The sequence below is a fragment of the Nilaparvata lugens genome, chromosome 5 (genome assembly GCF_014356525.2).
Source record: "Nilaparvata lugens isolate BPH chromosome 5, ASM1435652v1, whole genome shotgun sequence".
NCBI classification, from domain to species: domain Eukaryota; kingdom Metazoa; phylum Arthropoda; class Insecta; order Hemiptera; family Delphacidae; genus Nilaparvata; species Nilaparvata lugens.
Genome location: NC_052508.1, coordinates 71,725,272 through 71,744,353, shown reverse-complemented (window position 1 = coordinate 71,744,353; position 19,082 = coordinate 71,725,272). Strand labels below are relative to the sequence as shown.

At 37.0% G+C, this 19,082-nt stretch overlaps 1 protein-coding gene across 2 annotated transcripts; it reads right to left on the bottom strand.

The window, feature by feature from the left end:
- Window positions 1–6,270: 6,270 nt before the first annotated feature.
- On the bottom strand, window positions 6,271–18,972 carry LOC120351507. Of its 2 annotated transcripts, none has more exons than XM_039429227.1 (3): window positions 18,180–18,972; window positions 6,602–7,505; window positions 6,271–6,392 (listed from the first exon to the last, which is right to left on the bottom strand). In XM_039429227.1, exons 1-2 carry the CDS (start codon window positions 18,731–18,733, stop codon window positions 6,605–6,607), a joined length of 1,455 nt encoding a protein of 484 aa, XP_039285161.1. In that variant the 5' UTR covers window positions 18,734–18,972; the 3' UTR covers window positions 6,271–6,392; window positions 6,602–6,604. The 2 variants fall into 2 exon arrangements, with proteins under 2 accessions (XP_039285161.1, XP_039285160.1); XM_039429226.1 differs by having other exon boundaries at window positions 6,304–6,385; window positions 6,595–7,505.
- Window positions 18,973–19,082: the final 110 nt, after the last annotated feature.

The following is a 19,082-nucleotide window of genomic DNA, read 5'->3' as shown; positions in this document are numbered from 1 at the left end:
TTAAGGTACCCCAATTTCTAAATTACTATATGTTTCAAGGTCCCCTGAGTCCAAAAAAGTGGTTTTTGGGTATTGGTCTGTGTGTGTGTGTGTGTGTGTGTGTGAGTATATGTGCGTCTGTGTACACGATATCTCATCTCCCAATTAACGGAATGACTTGAAATTTGGAACTTACGGTCCTTACGATATAAGTATCCGACACGAACAATTTCGATCTGATGCAATTCAAAATGGCGGCTAAAATGGCGAAAATGTCAAAAACAGGGTTTTTTGCAATTTTCTCGAAAACGGCTCCAACGATTTTGATCAAATTCATACCTAAAATAGTCATCGATAAGCTCTATCAACTGCCACAAGTCATCAATGCAGATAGATTCCCAATTATCAGGCTTCAGATACAATTGAAACGAAAAAAATCAAGTGGAGTAGATTGAGAATGAAAATCTCTACAATTAATGTTCAGTAACATTTTCACCTAAATTGAAAATAAGCTTTAAATTCGAGAAAATGTGATTATTCAATTGCAAATTATTGTTGATTCTATTAAATCATTCACTATGAAGAGATAGCAGACCTCATGTGTGTCTCCAGCGCTATTGCCCTGTCACCAGCTGGCTCAAATATTTGAATAGTAGACTTTAGATGCGCGGGAACACTAGCGTCAGGTGATCAATTTTCATAACGGCAAGGAAAGTTGTGTGAGTGCGCCACACCAGATTTTTAAAGAAATAATTGATAAAGTTCAATCAGCTGCAAATTTGGATAAAAGTATCATAGAACATTTTTATTGATGTCATCTTCCTTGTTTTGAAAAGGCCTTCACAATTATATACCACACAATGTGTGTTTACATTTAAAATATTCGAGTTACAACCCCTAAGTCACCCCTTCCATGAGGGGTTGAAGTTCACTTGTACATCAAATGGTAGTGTTCGACCAATAACTTATCACTAAATTTAGAGTTTTAAATTTAGATTTTGTGGCGTGCGTGGCGAGCATGACAGTGGTCTCCAGTAGCGCTGCCACCACCATGTTTTTAGGGTCCTGGGCCCTACTACTTTTATAGGATAATTCAAATAAATACGCCAATTCACCAAAACAATCTCACTCTATTGAAAAAATTCCATAACAAACATCTATACTCTCTCTCTCTAAACATAATCACTCCTCAATCACATTACTAAAAACTATATCTCACTATCTCACGCACAACCTTCCTCTAGAGGTGCGTACAGACATTCGCTCTGCTCCGCAACCGAACGTCACTCCAGCGATTGATGATCGACCGGGGAGCAACAGTGGTTCGACCGGGGAACGCGAGAAGATCTAACATCTTCCGTAACGTTCATGATGGGTGCGTGGGCGGAGCGACTGTGGTTCGATGGTGGTACGAGGGAGGAGCGTGCTCGGTGCGGGTTGGAAGCGCGAATATGTGTACGCAGCTTAGCGCGTCTCGGAACGTTCTCCCTCTACTTTCGCCTCTACGCGGTCATCACTCTCTCAGCTCACCAGTTCAAAAGTCCAATTTGGTGGACTGAGTGATGACTCCGCTATTCTAATAATTAATATCCTATGAGAGCGGGGTGTTTGAATTGTTACATACCGTATATCTACTAACAGCCTCCAACTTATTGAAGGGTTCCCATATACTGACTCACTCTGTATGATTATACTCAAGTCACGAAATGATTGACATCTAAGCTATTATACAGTAGCAAAAGTCCTACTTCTTCTAGTCATATATATAGGCTACTCAAGTCAAGAATCGATTGAAGCTCTCAGAAAATTCTAACGCTGACGCTTCACTCTCGTCGAATTCATTCTTACTATAAATTTTCACTTGATAAGATACGCCTACCTTATAATCTTAAGGCGCACACAGATCGTCATCGGACGGACCGGACGATTAGATTTGATGCATTGTTTTCAATTGGAGTGCGCATACCTATACGGATGCGGATAGGTATATGTACTCCAATTGAAAACAATGCATCAAATCTAATAATCCGATCCGTCCGATGACGATCTGTGTGCGTCTACCTTTATACGCCGATAAGATACAACTACCTGATTTTGCTGACTTGCACCAATCACGTTAATCTAGTATCAGCTCAATACTAAGCATAATCAGAAAATTCAGACTATCCTGAATGCTGCAACTGCAACCAAGATGCCCTCTTGCACAAGTTGGGCAAAACTGGCCGGTCAAATTTAACCACTGTAAAATGATATCATCTAGCTGAAGAAATTCCCAGAGTACATATGAACGCACTCGACAATGCAATGACGCAATTTTACTGTGGTTAAATTTAACCGATGTACTGGTAAACCTACGTGGAACGAGTCAGAGTTTAAGGTTAGACGCACACCAGTTAGTCAAGACAAGACAAGACTAGTCACGTTTAGTCACAATACTTCACATAGTTGCTTATGAACGCACTCGACAATGCAATGACGCAATTTTACTGTGGTTAAATTTAACCGATGTACTGGTAGGCCTACGTGAAACGAGTCAGAGTTTAAGGTTAGGCGCACACCAGTTAGTCAAGACAAGACAAGACTAGTCACGTTTAGTCACAATACTTCACATAGTTGTTTATAAAGCATGTCTAATTGCAATGACTAATCAGTGTGGTTTGCGTCATAAGCAACCATGTGAAGTATTGTGACTAATCGTAACTAGCCTTGTTTTGACTAGGTGTGTGCCTAGCCTTAATGTTAACTCAAGTAGTATTATTTATTGTATATATAGCTTATTTATTTCAAACAATCACGATAAACTGATGTATTTTTATCGATGTTTTACTTATAGGATTCACTAGGATTCTTCAACTAAATTGAGTTGATATTTTCAATTCTTTCTCTGTTTTATGATAGGCTACCTCATTTTTTAAGGTAATTATAATTCAAGGGCCCGGTTGCACAAAAGCCGGTTAAATTTTAACCGTGATTAATTTCTCGAGAACCAATCAGAGAAGGCCTTTTAGAAAAGATGGTTTCTCTGATTGGTGCTCGTGAAATTAATCACGGTTAAAATTTAACTGGCCTTTGTGCAACCGGCACTAAGCTTTTTTGACATTAATCATAAGTACAATCATGTCAAGATATGTAGAATAATATTGATAGATGAGACAAGGTTTATAATAATTATGATTGATGAATCAATTTTAATAAGTTGCAGTTTATTAGCAATCTGTGTTATAAATATATCGAGATATTTACAATAGAAGTTTACTTTCTATATTAAATAAAACTAACCATTTGATAACAGAATACTGTTTCTTTTCATTTTATCTCATAGATAAGTCAACATGAAGAAGTAATGGCTGAAAATACTATACAATTTGAATATTATTAAAATCGATGAAACCAAAAAGCCTTGCAATGCAGCACAGCCGAACATTAAATAGAAATTATTTGTATACTATCTACAAATTTCAGATTTACAAAAAAAAAGTTTTATTTCTGTACACTATGGCCCGGTTGCACAAAAGCCGGTTAAGTTTAAGTCTATTGATTAATTTCAAGTAAATCAGAGAAGACCTTTTTGATAAGACGGCTTCTCTGATTGGTTCTCGTGGAATTAATCTCGATTAAAATTTAAATTCAAACACAAACTCAATAAAACAAGTTTAAAATCTTTAATTTTCTATAGAAAACTTACATCTGTTCAACTGATAGTGATTTTTAATCCATTCCCGATTCTTAGTTCATTCTGACTGATTCTGAACTCTAAGAAAGTATTAATTTGAGAGATAATATTTTTACAAATATGTCAGGTTTATTAAAAACTAAGTTAACCAGTCCAAGTATGCTGGGTATAGATTCTTAACAAACTTGAATATTTGTAGAGCCAAAATATATTGAAATTGCTCAATTCACAATTGAAAAGATATAACTCTTGAATTGTAAAGTACAAGTTAACTTACAAGTACAACATTTTCATGAATTCAGTGATCAGATAGATTGCAAAAATAGGGTAATCAGTCCAATTATATTGGGAATACATTTTTGACAAACATAAATATTTGTACAGCCAAAATATATTGAAATTGCTCAATTCACAATTGAAATATATAACTCTTGAATTGTAAAGTACAAGTTAACTTACAAGTACAACATTTTCATGAATTCAGTGATCAGATAGATTGCAAAAATAGGGTAATCAGTCCAATTATATTGGGAATACATTTTTGACAAACATAAATATTTGTACAGCCAAAATATATTGAAATTACTCAATTCACAATTGAAAAGAAATAACTCTTGAATTGTAAAGTACAAGTTAACTTACAAATACAACATTTTCATGAATTCAGTGATCAGATAGATTGCAAAAATAGGGTAATCAGTCCAATTATATTGGGAATACATTTTTGACAAACATAAATATTTGTACAGCCAAAATATATTGAAATTACTCAATTCACAATTGAAAATATATAACTCTTGAATTGTAAAGTACAAGTTAACTTACAAATACAACATTTCATGAATTCAGTGATCAGATAGATTGCAAAAATAGGGTAATCAGTCCAATTATATTGGGAATACATTTTTGACAAACATAAATATTTGTACAGCCAAAATATATTGAAATTACTCAATTCACAATTGAAAAGAAATAACTCTTGAATTGTAAAGTACAAGTTAACTTACAAATACAACATTTTCATGAATTCAGTGATCAGATAGATTGCAAAAATAGGGTAATCAGTCCAATTATATTGGGAATACATTTTTGACAAACATAAATATTTGTACAGCAAAAATATATTGAAATTGCTCAATTTATAACTGAAAAGAAATAACTCTTGAGTAGTTGTAAAATACCAGCTAATAAGCACAACATATTACGAATTCAGTGATCAAAAATAGATTTGCACTGATCAAATACTCTAGCATGTAAATTTACTCAAGTGCAACAGTATAAATTCACATCCCCAGAATATCATAATATTAATTTACATAATATAACAGAGTTTGCATGGTGTAATCTATTCGATCATTTGAATTTTTACTGTAAGTATAAATGTCTCTGCTCTTTAACTAGCATAAAACTCAGTCACTTCACAAAAGAAAAATATAGAAATCATACAACAATTATTTTCTATCAACTTGTGCCCAAAGTTATAGACAAGAGCTATATAAGTTATCAGTCATCTTGTCCTTCTCCTAACGTCTCAGACGTTATGTTTTATCTTTAATTTTTTCAAACTTTAGACACAGTAACCAGCAAAAAAGACCTAACTTATATAACTTATCATTCTTGTCGTTCTTTTAGAGTCTCAGGCCCGGTTGCACAAAAGCCCGTTAAATGTTAAGGCTGTGCAAAGGCTAAAAAGAAACTTTCTACTCGTGATATTTTTCAAAGTTTTTCGATTTTTATATCATCAAGCTATCAAAATGAAAAAGATTTCTAAGGAAACAATTTTTTTACCATTACTTTTTGAGATATGAGCGCCTAAAGTTTAACATTTTGGGACAGAACATTTCAAATTCGGTAAGAGATAAATCCATGGGATTTAGAGGATAGATTCTTCATAGTATTGTTGATTTAGAAAAACAAAATTTTTCTGAAAATATAAATTTTCAAGATAGTTATTTAATTTACCAAAAATAACTTTTAGTTGAGTTATTTTTGGTAAATTTAATAACTTTTTCAAAACAATTTTGTTTAACTATATCAACAATACCATGAAGAATCCATCCTCTGAATCCCATGGATTTATATCTTACCGAATTTGAAATGTTCTGTCCCAAAAATTCAAACTTTAGGCGCTCATATCTCAAAAAGTAATGATCGGGGAAAAAAATTTCTTGAGACAACTTTTTCATTTTGATAGCTTGATGATATAAAAATCGAAAACTTTGGAAAATATCACGAGTAGAAAGTTTATTTTTAGCCTTTGCACAGCCTTAACCGTGATTAACTTTATGAGAGAACCAATCAGAGAAGGCGTTTTTGAAAAGACGGCTTCTTTGATTGGTTCACATGGAATTAATCACGGTTAAAATTCAACCGGCTTTTGTGCAACCGACACTCAGACCTTATTTTCTGTCAACTTTGGACACATTAACGAACAAAAAAAGAGCTATATAAGTTATCAGTGTTCTGTCCTTCTTCTAACGTCTCAGACGTTATCTTCTATCAATCAACTTTGGATATATTAAGGGCCAGACCACATTAAGCGTATTTTCAGGCGTGACCCAAACAGCCAGTCGGAGAGCTTCTGGCCCTAACGAACAAAAAAAGAACTATAAGTTGTTATCAGTTTTATTTTTGTTCTTCCAACGTCTCAGTCGTTCCCTGTAGCGGAAAATGAGGCTCTAAAAACATCTGAAAAACGCTTAATGTGGTCTGGCCCTAACGAACAAAAAAGAGCTATAAGTTATAAGGGCTATTAAATAAAAGTTATTAGAGCTATAACGTCTCAGACGTTATCTTCTATCAACTTGGATATATTAAGGGCCAGACCACATTAAGCGTATTTTCAGGCGTGATATTAAGGGCCAGACCACATTAAGCGTATTTTCAGGCGTGATCCAATAAGCCAGTCGGAGAGCTTCTGGCCCCAACGAACAAAAAAAGAACTATAAGTTATCAGTGTTCTTGTTGTTCTTCCACTGGCTCAGTCGTTGCCGGTATCGAAATATGGAGGCTGTCCGCAAAATATCGGCCAAAAATATGTCGTCGTTCACGAGCTGTCAAATTAGAAAGTCCCGGCTTCCTCAGTCGAAAGCTCATCTTTTTCACTGTCTCCTTTTGCACATTCATGTAGTCCGGCTCCCGAGCCAACAGGAGATTGTGGAGCACACAGGTGGACTTCATAATGGTGGCAATACTAGTAAGGTTCGAAGTGACCGAATTCCACATGAACTTCCAATGCGAGAACATTATATCAAACGTACGATCACAGATCTGGAAGGTTTTCTCGAACTGATTGTTGAACTCAGACTTCCAGGGGTCCTTTGTGTAGTCGCGTTTGGAGTAGGGGCGCAGGACGAAGTTGAGGAGCGGATAGTTTTCCGCCCCCAAGAACTCGTACGGTGCTTTGACGTTGTCACTGTTGGAGAGTACTGTAGGTGCGGGGATTTTGAGGTACTTGATCTGCCGGTAGAGCGGCGATTCCGTGAACGACCACTCCCAGCCGTGCTTCCCGAAACAGCCGACATCGGTCAACAGTATCCTGCAGTTGGCGCCGGCGATGATGTGCAGGACTACTGAGTAGTTGCTCTTCTCAGCCAGCGACTCGGGGTTGTCCGGGCACTTGACTCGGACGTGTCTGCCGTCGATGATCCCCAGCACGTGCGGGAAGCCGGTGGTCGATTCGAACTCGTCGGCCACGTGCTTGAAGCCCAGCGCCGAGGGGACCGGCATGTAGAGGGGCTGAAGCTCGGTCCAGACCGCCTCCGCCGTCTCTAGGATGACCTTGTTCACCGTACTGCAGCCCAGCTTGAATGAAGACGCCAGTGACGAGAACGACATGCCGACTGTCAGGTACCTGTCCAACACAACAACAAAATTAATTACAATCACAGATCAAAATGTTTATTAATTCATCTCTTTCCTGTATAGGGCTACTTGTAATATAAATATAAAGAAAATAAATAAAAATCTTAGTACCCTTTTTTAAAATTTTATCACAACATGTTTCGGTCATTTATGCCATTTTCAAGTGATATGAATTAAATAAATAAATACTACTGGAAGATTCTTATTTTGATCATATGTTAGTGTATTCATATGTTTTTATGAACTAGGACTGTAAATTTTGGGTTTAAATTCGCATGATTCTATCAAAAATGGGGTTATTGGTGTCTAATTGGACTAAGTTTATTATTTTATCTCTGTTTAATTTTGCTGCTTTATAAATGGCATAAATGACCGAAACATGTTGTGATAAAAATTTTAAAAAAAGGGTACTGGGATTTTTATTTATTTTCTTTATGTTTATTAATTCTTATAGGCAGAGAGATTCAATTCAAATATCTTTATTCAAATATAAATAATCCTTCAAAGATCCTTCTGAATGTTCAACAAAATCATACTCCGTACAAAATAACTTCTGACTTGGGAGGGACATGCGCAGCAGAGAAGGCATACAGCGGTAGGGATACAACGGCGGCTATGTTGCCGTTTTGAACCTGCCATCAATCACTGGATCACTGCCATCTGAACTGTTAGGCTCAACTCACACTTACGCGACTCAGGTGGAGAAGAGACTCGACTCTAGTCGAGAGCATGTGTTTCCAAATGGTGACAGTCAGACCAGTCGATTCTAGTCACCTCGTTTTTGTACAAGTAGAGATATGCCTATTGACCAGTAATACCTAAATCGATAATCAGCCAAAAATGAAACATTCAGTAGAATAATAAGTTGCTGAATGTTTTGAGGTTTATTAATTCATCTTAATTAACACTGTTTACAGAAGTCGAACACTTCATATGCTAGATTCAAGTTTATATATTACATCCCTGATTAAGCTGATTTACGACTCACACTGGCGCACAAGGAATCTTCCTTTTGCCGGTGTTTTTGCCTCACCTACTGTACTTATGCATGTGATCATAAATTGAATCTTCATTTTAAAACTATTGTTTGTAATGTAGAGGATATCATTTCGTTATTATATCTAATTAAATAAATGTATGTATCTTGGTTTAAGTGCAGTAGCATATACTTATATTTATTTTTTGTAAAGTCTGTGTCTCAACTCACACTTACGCGACTCAGGTCGAGAAGAGACTCGACTCTAGTGGAGAGCATGTGTTTTCAAATGGTGACAGTCGCGGAGACTAGAATCGACTGGTCTGAGTGTCACCATTTGGAAAAACATGCTCTCGACTAGAGTCGAGTCTCTCCTCGACCTGAGTGAGTTGAGCCTAACAGTTTTTGTTGAATTACGGTACGTGTTTTGATTTTTTTACGCCATCGATCCCACAATTGTGAGTAATCGATGAAGCAGAAGGTATTAAAACATTCTCTAATTTCTAGTGCGTATTCAAGCGCTCATGTTAAATTTACAGAGTTTTCTCTCTGAAAGTCTTTAGTCGACTGACTAATCGACAAATTGGCAACTGCGCTTCTATGAATGTATCCGTCACAGTACACAGTAATTGGCTGATCTCCCTCCATTTCTCTTCTCTACATATTCCTCCAAGTCGAAAGTTATTTTCTGCAGCGTATAATCACAATCATAGATCGAAATATTCTTAAAAAACACTTCACTCACGTGGGCTATTTTTTAACAAATTAATAAAAACAATAGAAAAATCTTGTAGTACCTTTTATTTTTTTAAAAACTTTAAAATAGTTCAACAACTAGTTCCGACCTTAACTTAGGTCATTTCCAGATTTCAACTTGAAAATTACCTAAGTTAAGGTCGAAACTAGTTGTTTAACTATTTTAAAGTTTTTAAAAAAAATAAAGGGTACTACAATATTTTTATATTGTTTTTATTGAATCGAAATTCTTATTTATTCATATCGGCAGATCCTTTTGGATGTTTTGCCTTGCCGTATTACCCAATGTTATCGAATGTATACGTTAAACTGTCGGTCCCGGTTAAAGTATAACTGTCTCAAAGCCCATTGACGGCTTAAATGTTATATTCAGGCGAGGTGGAACTTTCGTCAGGTACTCCCCACCAATAAAAGCCATACGTATGTTATTATTATTACACATTTCCTATTTACACTAATGATTATGGGTTATGTTGAGTTTAAATAAAAGGGTAATTGATATCTTTTAAAGGCTTGGCTGCACAACAGCCAGTTGAATTTTAACCGTGATAAATTTTACAAGAACCAATCAGAGAAGACGTTTTTGAAAAGACGGCTTCTCTGATTGGTCCTCGTGGGATTAATAACGGTTAAAATTTAACCGGCTGTTGTGCAACCGGCACAGTGTTTAAATTATTAATTTACGAGCGTATATTCAATTCAATTCAATTTATTTCACCAAAACACAAAAACAGTACAAAGATGTGACAATCAGAAAAAAACAATAATTATTATTCTAAATAGGCTATCTATATCATCTATCTGTAAAATACGGCTGGAGGTGGAGAACTACTGGCATAAGTGAAACACTTGTTCGCCAGTAGGAGTAGAGACTCAACTGTTTCTAAATCTCAAGCTAATAATTTAAAATGTATATAATATGTAATTCAAATTAAAAGTGGCTTCATTGATGATCCACTATTAATTTTTTTGTTTTCTGAACAGTCTTTGTAATAATAATAATACTGAGGGTGATGCCCACATAAGCTCTCAGGCTTGTGCGTGGGTAATTAGTGAGAGGGATTATGATGAGAGATGACGACTACTTTTTAGGTAGTAGGAAACGACGGCTATGGTACCCTCAATCAAAGGCGACGACGACAAGAAGTATCAAGTACGTGTCAAATATTAAAATGAAATAAAAATCTGGTGTGGTACACTCACACAACTTTCCTTGCTCATATTTGAAACAACGATCAGACTTCTGTGTATGTGTATGTATAATTTTTTTCAGAGTACTTTTTCCCTTGTGTAAATTGTGAAATTCGATGGATTTTTTCAAAGTCGTCAAAACAGCTGTTCTACAGATGAAATATCTCGACTATGTGTTCTTTTTATGAACTGCGCTACCTACCTACCTCATGCACGAGAAGGAGGTTACTAAGTCCATTTCTCAAGGATGGGGGTGGACCCCCATCAGTTTCTCAGAACGGAGACTCATGCCAGTTGATAGAGCTGATAAATAACTATACAGGGTATGAATTTGAAAAAAATCGGTCAAGATATTTTTGAGGAAATCGTGAAAAACATGGTTTTTTAGTAATTATCCGCCATTTTTCTCAAGAATATAACGGAGCTCCTGCAATTTTCCCAGAAATAAGACTCATGTCAGTTGATAGGGCTTATAAATAGCTATCCATGGTATAAATTTGAAGAAAATCGTTAGAGCCGTTTTTGAGAAAATCGTGAAAACATGGTTTTTTTAGTAATTATCCGCCATATTGGATTGAATTTTATTGAATTTCTTATTGTCGGGTCCTCATGGTACAAGGGCCTTAAGTTTAAAATTTCAAGTCAATCGGTTAATTAGAAATGGAGTTATCGTGTTCACAGACATACACACATACAAACACACACACACACACACACACACACACACACACACACACACACACACACACACACACACACACACACACACACACACAAATCATGTTTTTGGACTCAGGGGACCTTGAAATGTATAGAAAACTTGAAATTGGGGTACCTTAATTTTTTTGGAAAGCAATACTTTCCTTACCTATGTAGTAGGGCAAGGAAAGTAAAAATAGCTATTTGTGGAGTGATAATCTATTCATAAATTCATTCATTGATCAGATCAAGCAACACAATATTCAAAAATGAAACAAGTTTGGTTGAGATCGTACGTAGCTGAAACGAAAATCTATTAAAATTGTCAGAACGTTTTTTCTCACCATATACACTCAGGAAACAACTAATTAAGGCTCGATTCCCACATATCAGTGCTTTAGTGAGGTCCACGTTATAATGGCAGTGTTTGATTAGCAAAGGTATTGCTATCCTTGTCTATCATTCAACAAACCGGATAGCGCTATCTCTTTCTCACTTTGCTCTGTTGCTAGATCTTCTTTTAACAATATAGAATTGATAATCAATTAACAAAATATTTCATCTTAATTATGAAAATTTATTATGAATTTTTTCTTTCAGTTTTCTCAGTTTATCAGAGATTGACAATGGAGTAATAACCGAAACCGGTCTTTCTAATTATCAATAAATCAGTGGTTTTTTGACAATTTGTTAGTCTTTTTCATTCAATATTATGAAATTCTTGAACAATATAATATAATTGATTATTTTAAACGAGAATGAACAGGTAATATTACATCAATAAACCTGTATCAGCTACCGTCTATAGAAGGCATAGATAGAACAGAGGTTTGGCAATTTTGTGCTCCTATCGTTTTCCACTGATATTGTAACGTGGACCTCACCAAAGTCTAAGTTACCGGTACAGTGAGAATATTAGTTCTAATTGGACTATTCACACATGCTCAGCCGTGCTTTATATACCTTATATACCTTATATACCTCCTTCTTCATCCATTACCCACATCTGTGGGATCGATGGCGTCATTACACAATAAAAACAACACTTTCATACTCAAGTCAAGATCAAGATGGCAGAAAGTGACTAAGTAGTTAAAATTTGAGTCAGATCATCACTCATGTATTCACGCACTTCATAGTAGGCTCTGACTCTCATAAATCCGGTCACCACTCTCTCAAAATCACGCAAATCCAACTGCTTCACTCCTGCAGGCAGTCTATTGAAGTAGCGTAATGCTGCACTCCCATAACACACCTGCGACCTCTGAAGACGTACCCTCGGGATGTCAAGCAGCTCTCGATGCCTAGTGTTGTGATGGTGCACATCATTCCGAGTCAACAAACCAAGCTGATTCTTCTTGACATGCAGCAGGCAGAGAAGAAGGAAGTGGCTGACAACTGTCATAATACCCAGTCTTACAAAAAGGGGCTTGCAGTGTGCTCGATGTTCACTAGCAGTTATAATTCGTGCAGCCCGTTTCTGCAGCTTAAGTACTTCCACCACCCTTGCTGAATGACCCCACATGAGCAGACCATAGGAGATATGGCAGTGGAAAAGTGCATGGTAAGTCATTACCAGATATGCCTCTGTCACATGTCCCCTCAGCTTCAGCAACAAGAAACAATTCGCGACAGCCTCCTGGTCACTTGTTGGATGTGGCCAGCCCAGTTCAGTTTTGAGTCCAAGACAAACCCTAACAGCTTTACAGGGTCCTGTTCAGCTGGCAGGCTGCGAGACAAACTGCAGATTATGTTTAGTGTCTTGTTCTCATTCAACTGAAAGCGATTTGCCTGGAACCATGAGGTTGAAGACTGGAGATGCTCTGCTGACAGTTCTAGCACATGCTGTAGGTCCACTCCAGATGACAATAAGGACGTATCATCAGCAAATAGCAGAGTCGAGCCGTTGTTGTCCAAGTCATTTATCATTATGATAAATAGGATTGGTCCCAGTATTGAACCCTGTGGCACTCCAAAATTCACAGGAAGTGGGCTGGAAGAAGCTCCTCCAAGAGACACCACTTGTGCCCTCCCAGTCAGGTAGGAATTCAATAGAGACAAAGCTGAGTCCACAATCCCATAGTAATGGAGCTTATCAGACAAAATTCCATGGTCAACGCAGTCAAATGCTCTGCTTAGGTCACAAAGAGTCAGTGCCAGGGATTCACCATCCTCAAATGCTGAACCAATCCGTTCAGCAACCCGATTTACCGCATCAAAAGTAGACCTCCCTCTGCGAAAACCGAATTGCATGTTGAAAAAAGGTTATTCCTCTCAAAGAAGTCCTCAAGTTGGGGCTTGATGACTGCTTCAACCACCTTACCAAAGATTGGAGTGATGGATATAGGCCTGTAGCTGTTTAGGCTCTGGTGGTCACCCTTCTTGTAAACCGGAGTGGTTCTAGATGTTTTCAAGAAGTCTGGAAAGATGGCAGTCCTCAGGCAATCATTAACTGCCACAGCAAGTGGATCAACAATTTCCTCAATCACCTCACGAAGCATGAATGCAGACATTCCATACACATCAGGACTTTTCGATGGCTTGAATGATTTGACAATCTTCCTCAGGGCCAATTTAGAAATCATTAGAACTCATTTTAGAAATAGTCCAATCAGAACTCATGGAAATTATGTTTCAACAGTGACGAAGATTAATATTTAACTGTGAAAACAAAAAATAATTACAAGTAAATTATCCTATTATATTGAGCGAGCAATTTCTGTATATCTGGTTATTTATGTTGAACGGATCTCGAAAACGGGTCTAACGATTTTCACGAAATTTGGAACATAGTAGGTTTATGATATAAATATTCGATTGCACTAGGTGTCATCCCTGGGAAAACTCGCTGAAGAACATGAAAAGGATAACAATTATTCATCCTTGGAAAAAAGATGATAATTTCGTCGTCTGTCGAAACAGATGATGCGTGTATGGGAGAGAGACAGAAATATTTCCAGCTGTGTAATCAATCAGCAAGAAATATTATCGAGAAATTTTAATCGACTTGATCAAAATAATCTGATTTGTTGACATGACATGATAATCATAATTTTCAAAGTTATTCATTATTTGACAATTTTAAGTGATTAATGAGTGTTATTTTGTTATTCAATTTGGTTTGTAAATAATCTAAATTAGAACTTTTTTGTTTTTAAATGTTTGGACTGAAAATTGAACCTGATTTAAGTGTATGGAACATAACCTACTTTCTGGACTATTTGTAACTTAGTATATAAATCAAAATTCGTGGAAGAAACAATTTGGGCTATGCCTGTTAATCCTTCCCCAATCATTTTAAAGAATTGTTTTGTGTTTATCAATAGTTGTTTATAAATAAATTACGAGCGAAGCTCGGTGGCCCGATATTATACTTTATTCATTCTATAGAACGTTATAATGGCAGTGAAGAAAGATAGGAGAACAACGTTGTCGATCCTCTGTCTTGTCAATGCATTCCATAGACGGTAGCTGATACAGGTTTATTGATGTAATATTATTTGTTCATTTCGTTTAAATTAATCAATTATATATATATATTTAATTAAACAAGAAATAATATTTTCCAATAACTTCATAATTAAGATGAAATATTTCATTAATTATTAATTCTACATTGTTAAAAGACGATCTGGCAACAGAGCAAAGTGAGAAAGAGAGCTATCAAAGAAAGAGAAAGTGAGAAAGAGTGCTATCAGCTTTGTTGAATGATAGATAAGGATAGCAATACCATTGCTAAACAAACACTGCCATTATAACGTGGACCTCACTATAATCCTTTCATTAACCCTCCACCAAACCCCTTTATTGACCCCTCAACTGACCCCGAAGTTTTTGGGTAAAAGAAAGGAGACGTGGCCGCGCTACCTGTATACTGGGCTATTGTTCCAAAAAGGTGCATCCTCTAACTCTCGACTAGTATACTTCACTGTCCTCTGATTCCGCTTCATTACTCTCATTAGTGTCCCCGTGTGCTTTCTTGAAGGCAGTTCTAGCTGGTAGCACCAACTTATCTATTACTTTGCATCTTACATCTATTACTTGTATTTTCTGCAATTATTGAATGTAAATCAGTGATCAAGTACTTTTAATTATTGTATTGAGCCCGATGGCTCATTTGATGACACTCAATTTGCTCACAAGCTGTATAAAGACTGACTTGTGTTACAGACAATTCTATACTTATTGAACGTACGATTTTTTGGCGTCCTTTTAAAATCTATTAGATTGAACAAATCTTGGCAATCATACGATGTGTATCATGTGTTTGTCAAGTCCCATTCAATCTCGTAGAATTAATAACAAAATGTACGTCCAAAAGTCAATGTGTGCTTTACAAACCAGTTAATTTTGACAAAATTTGTACTTGTCATCGACAGTAATGTGTGTGTTTATTCAATCACTGTATGCTACCACTGGTTTACAGCTGAAAAAAGTGCCTTCAAGTAACCAGACTGGTCCACCAATATATTGCTCGGAGTGGAAACCCTAACAATAGACCACGAAAATGTTTTTTTTTTTCAAGTGTTCTGCCCTAGGGTAGGTCTAAACATGATTCCTCCTTCTCCATTCCTCTCTGTCCTGTGCAATTCTCTTCATCTTGGAGTACTTTCCCTCCTCCCTGATATCATCCACCAACTTCACTCTTTTTCATCCCAGCACCCTCCCTCCTTGCACAGTCCCCTCCATTGTCTCCACAAGTAGTCCGCCATGCCTCAGCAAGTGTCCCAGCCAGTTCCGCTTTCGTCTCCTTATCACTGCCATAATATTCCTTTCCTCTCCTTAAAATCTTGAAATTCATTAATAACAATGGGTGACCAATGAAGGGTCTCTAGAACTTCTACCTGTCCATCCATTGTTTTCGGCGGCCCCGTCTCATTTCTTTATCCCAAGTTTTTTAATAGCTGTATTGAAACTTCAAGGAAATTTTCACTCTCAGCCGTAATAAAAACCAACGAAAACCTAATGCCACATCCACATGTTGGCCCAATGCGTACAAATGAGCGACCAGTGCAAGAGAGTAGATGGGTGTGGTTTGCCAGAGCTGGCCTTCATTGGCCATCGCTCCGATTTTTGTGGAAGACCAACCGAAGACCAATGAAGGCCAGCGCTGGCAAACCACCCACCCACACTTGTCAACTAATGCGTGCTGTTCCCTGTTTGTCACCTGTTAGTTCTGTGCAATTGAGATTTTATATGCCTTATTGTTATTGTGTAAATTTTATAGTTTATTGTGTTCATTTTCATTATTTTCTATACACCATGGATATCATGATGGAGCACTGGTCACATTGCAGTGTAGATGGCAAGACCAAGCCAGCTTACAAGCATGGTCCAGCCACTGGAACAACGTGTGGACTAGGCATTATACTGTCAACATAAAACTACTTTCCAGAAGTTACAAACACCAACAATATTTTATACATATTAGGCCGGTTATAGAGCTCGATCGACCGTCAGTACGTACGTCAGTCGCGCTTGCCTTTTCCATAGATATTCCACGTATCCGTACGGAGCAGGACTGACGGCACGCATGCGCACGGTCAGTACTATGCGTTTTACACTGCTCGTGCGCATCCGTTCTATCGGTCGACTGACCGAAACAAATCTACTGAAACAAATAGAAGCTTTCAGAGCTCGAGAGCTGTACTGATCAGTAGCCCGATCGCCATATAACCAATGTGCTGACATCTCCGCCCGACAATCAGCTGATATTGAATAGCATAAAGAATAAATTCAATCAATGGTGTCATATATGAATTCAGAGTTTTCCTATACATTTCTTCATTCATTTATAATTTTTTTATTGGAAAAATCATATATTATTAATATTAGGTTATCTACATTTACATGATCCGTAGCTTAAAGTGGCTGCAAATATTTCCAATGGTAATACAAGCTCGAAACAACTCATCAAAATTTCTGATGGACATTCTGAGGTATTTAAAAAATGTATTTTCATCCCCAAGCAATGATGAATGTAATGGTACTAAAGTCCATTTTAAATGCTCTTTGGGCGACCATCGGGTAATTCAGTAATTCAGTATATTCAGTCCATGACCGGCAGTCGCCAGACAGACTTCGTCAAAATATAAAACAATCAAAACACAAATAACGAGAGATGGCCGCAGATAGGTTGTTTCGTGTGGCTCTGTAGATGGACTGCCTTAGTAACTCATCAAACAATCTCAAACTGGTCTACAAGTCCACTGGTCTCATCATCTCTCAATGAGTAGAGAGGGTAGTTGATAAGTTTTTTCTCGAACCAGCCTACAAAACTTCCCATACTCCAGCTCACGAACACAAATTGGCAGTCTGTTAAAAATTTTTAGCATCCGTAAGGGGTAGCATTCGTGTGCTTTCGATAGTCTGGAGTAGGGCAGGTCAATGTTGCCCCGTCTCCTGGTATTGTGGTGGTGCAGCTGGCCCCTCTCCTGGTAGGCATGAACCTCACTCCTTAGAAGCCGTAGGGAGCTATACATGTACTGACTGTACACTGTCAGTATTTTCAGCCGGCACTGTCAGATTGGCCGGCAGTGCTCCAGGTAATGCGATGACGTGATGACACGAAGAACTTTCTTCTGTAGAAGGAGAATCCTTTCACAGGGTGAACCTGATATCTTTTAATCTTTCGTTTACGAAGATAATAAGCTGCAATTAAACAATCTGTAAAGGCGTCCATTTTTTGAGTCAGAAAAACTGATGTTTGGATGCGTATGGTCAGGATGGTACATACGCATACGCACTGACGCTCGGTCGAGTTCTGTAACCGGCCTTATAGTTCCTAAAGGAACTAGGATCAAATACCTTGCTAGTTTGGTGGGGTCAGAACTGACCCCAAGTTTTCAGAGCGTAAAATTAATGGGAGGCAACAGAGATATGACACTATTACCCTCTGGTACTGTCTGGTGGACACTGTGAATACAAAGAGTGACAGCGCTCAGGCTGCCCTAGAAAGAGAATTAATAATGTAAAAATAATTACAATGGGGTCAAATGACCACACCAAACTAGTTGAGGGTTAATTATAATATGTACAAACCTTAAAAATAGCACCAGCCTTTCTTCTGCAGCAATTGGCTTTACACTCCAGTTGGTGTATTGCTTTGTCAAATGGGGTTTCAGTTTATCCAGAATGAACTCAAATGTTTCAAATTCCATACCTAAATAATCACGAAATTTGTCCCTGTCTTTTACAATATCTTGGTAAGTGGTGAAAAACTCTCCTTTCTCTCTTCTGTCTCTATTTGATTGCCTAACTGCAACGCGTTTCATTCTAGGTTTCTTAGACGGAATAGGACAATCAATTTCATTTGAGGTGCTGATACTTGAATTATCAAGAGTTGAATTTTCAGTTGTTATTTCATTGGACATGAAATGTTCGCCTGATTCTCTTACAGAATTAACCTGTGCATCGTTTGTAGTATCATCTTCTGCATTACATTCTGAAGTGAATAGCTCTTCTTTAATTTCTTTGGGCAATGAGGAAAAGTTCATACTAGTTTCAACAAATAATTCTGGAGAGAAACACTCGATAGCTGCATTTCCTTTGGACGCATTTGATGGGCCGGAATTATTTGCACTTGAACTGGCCATTGTTCACCTAAATAGTAACCTAACAAAAAACAAATTGTGATTGTTCACTCGATGAAAACAATTAAATCAAGTTCCACCATTTCACATTTTAACTTTTCATTGTATATCACAAGCCGACAAACAATATAAAATTATGAAAAAATGCAAAATTAGATTTTTAAAAAGTAAAACCTAAAATCCAAACAGCAGAACATCATCCAAACATTGAAATTCCTAATCGACATCAACAAGTGTCGATTTGATGTATCGATTTCATAAAAGTTATACGAAAGTTGATGGACAGTAAAATTTAAATGATAAATGGAAAAAATACAATCATTTCATTAAAATTAAATTTAATCACTCTTAG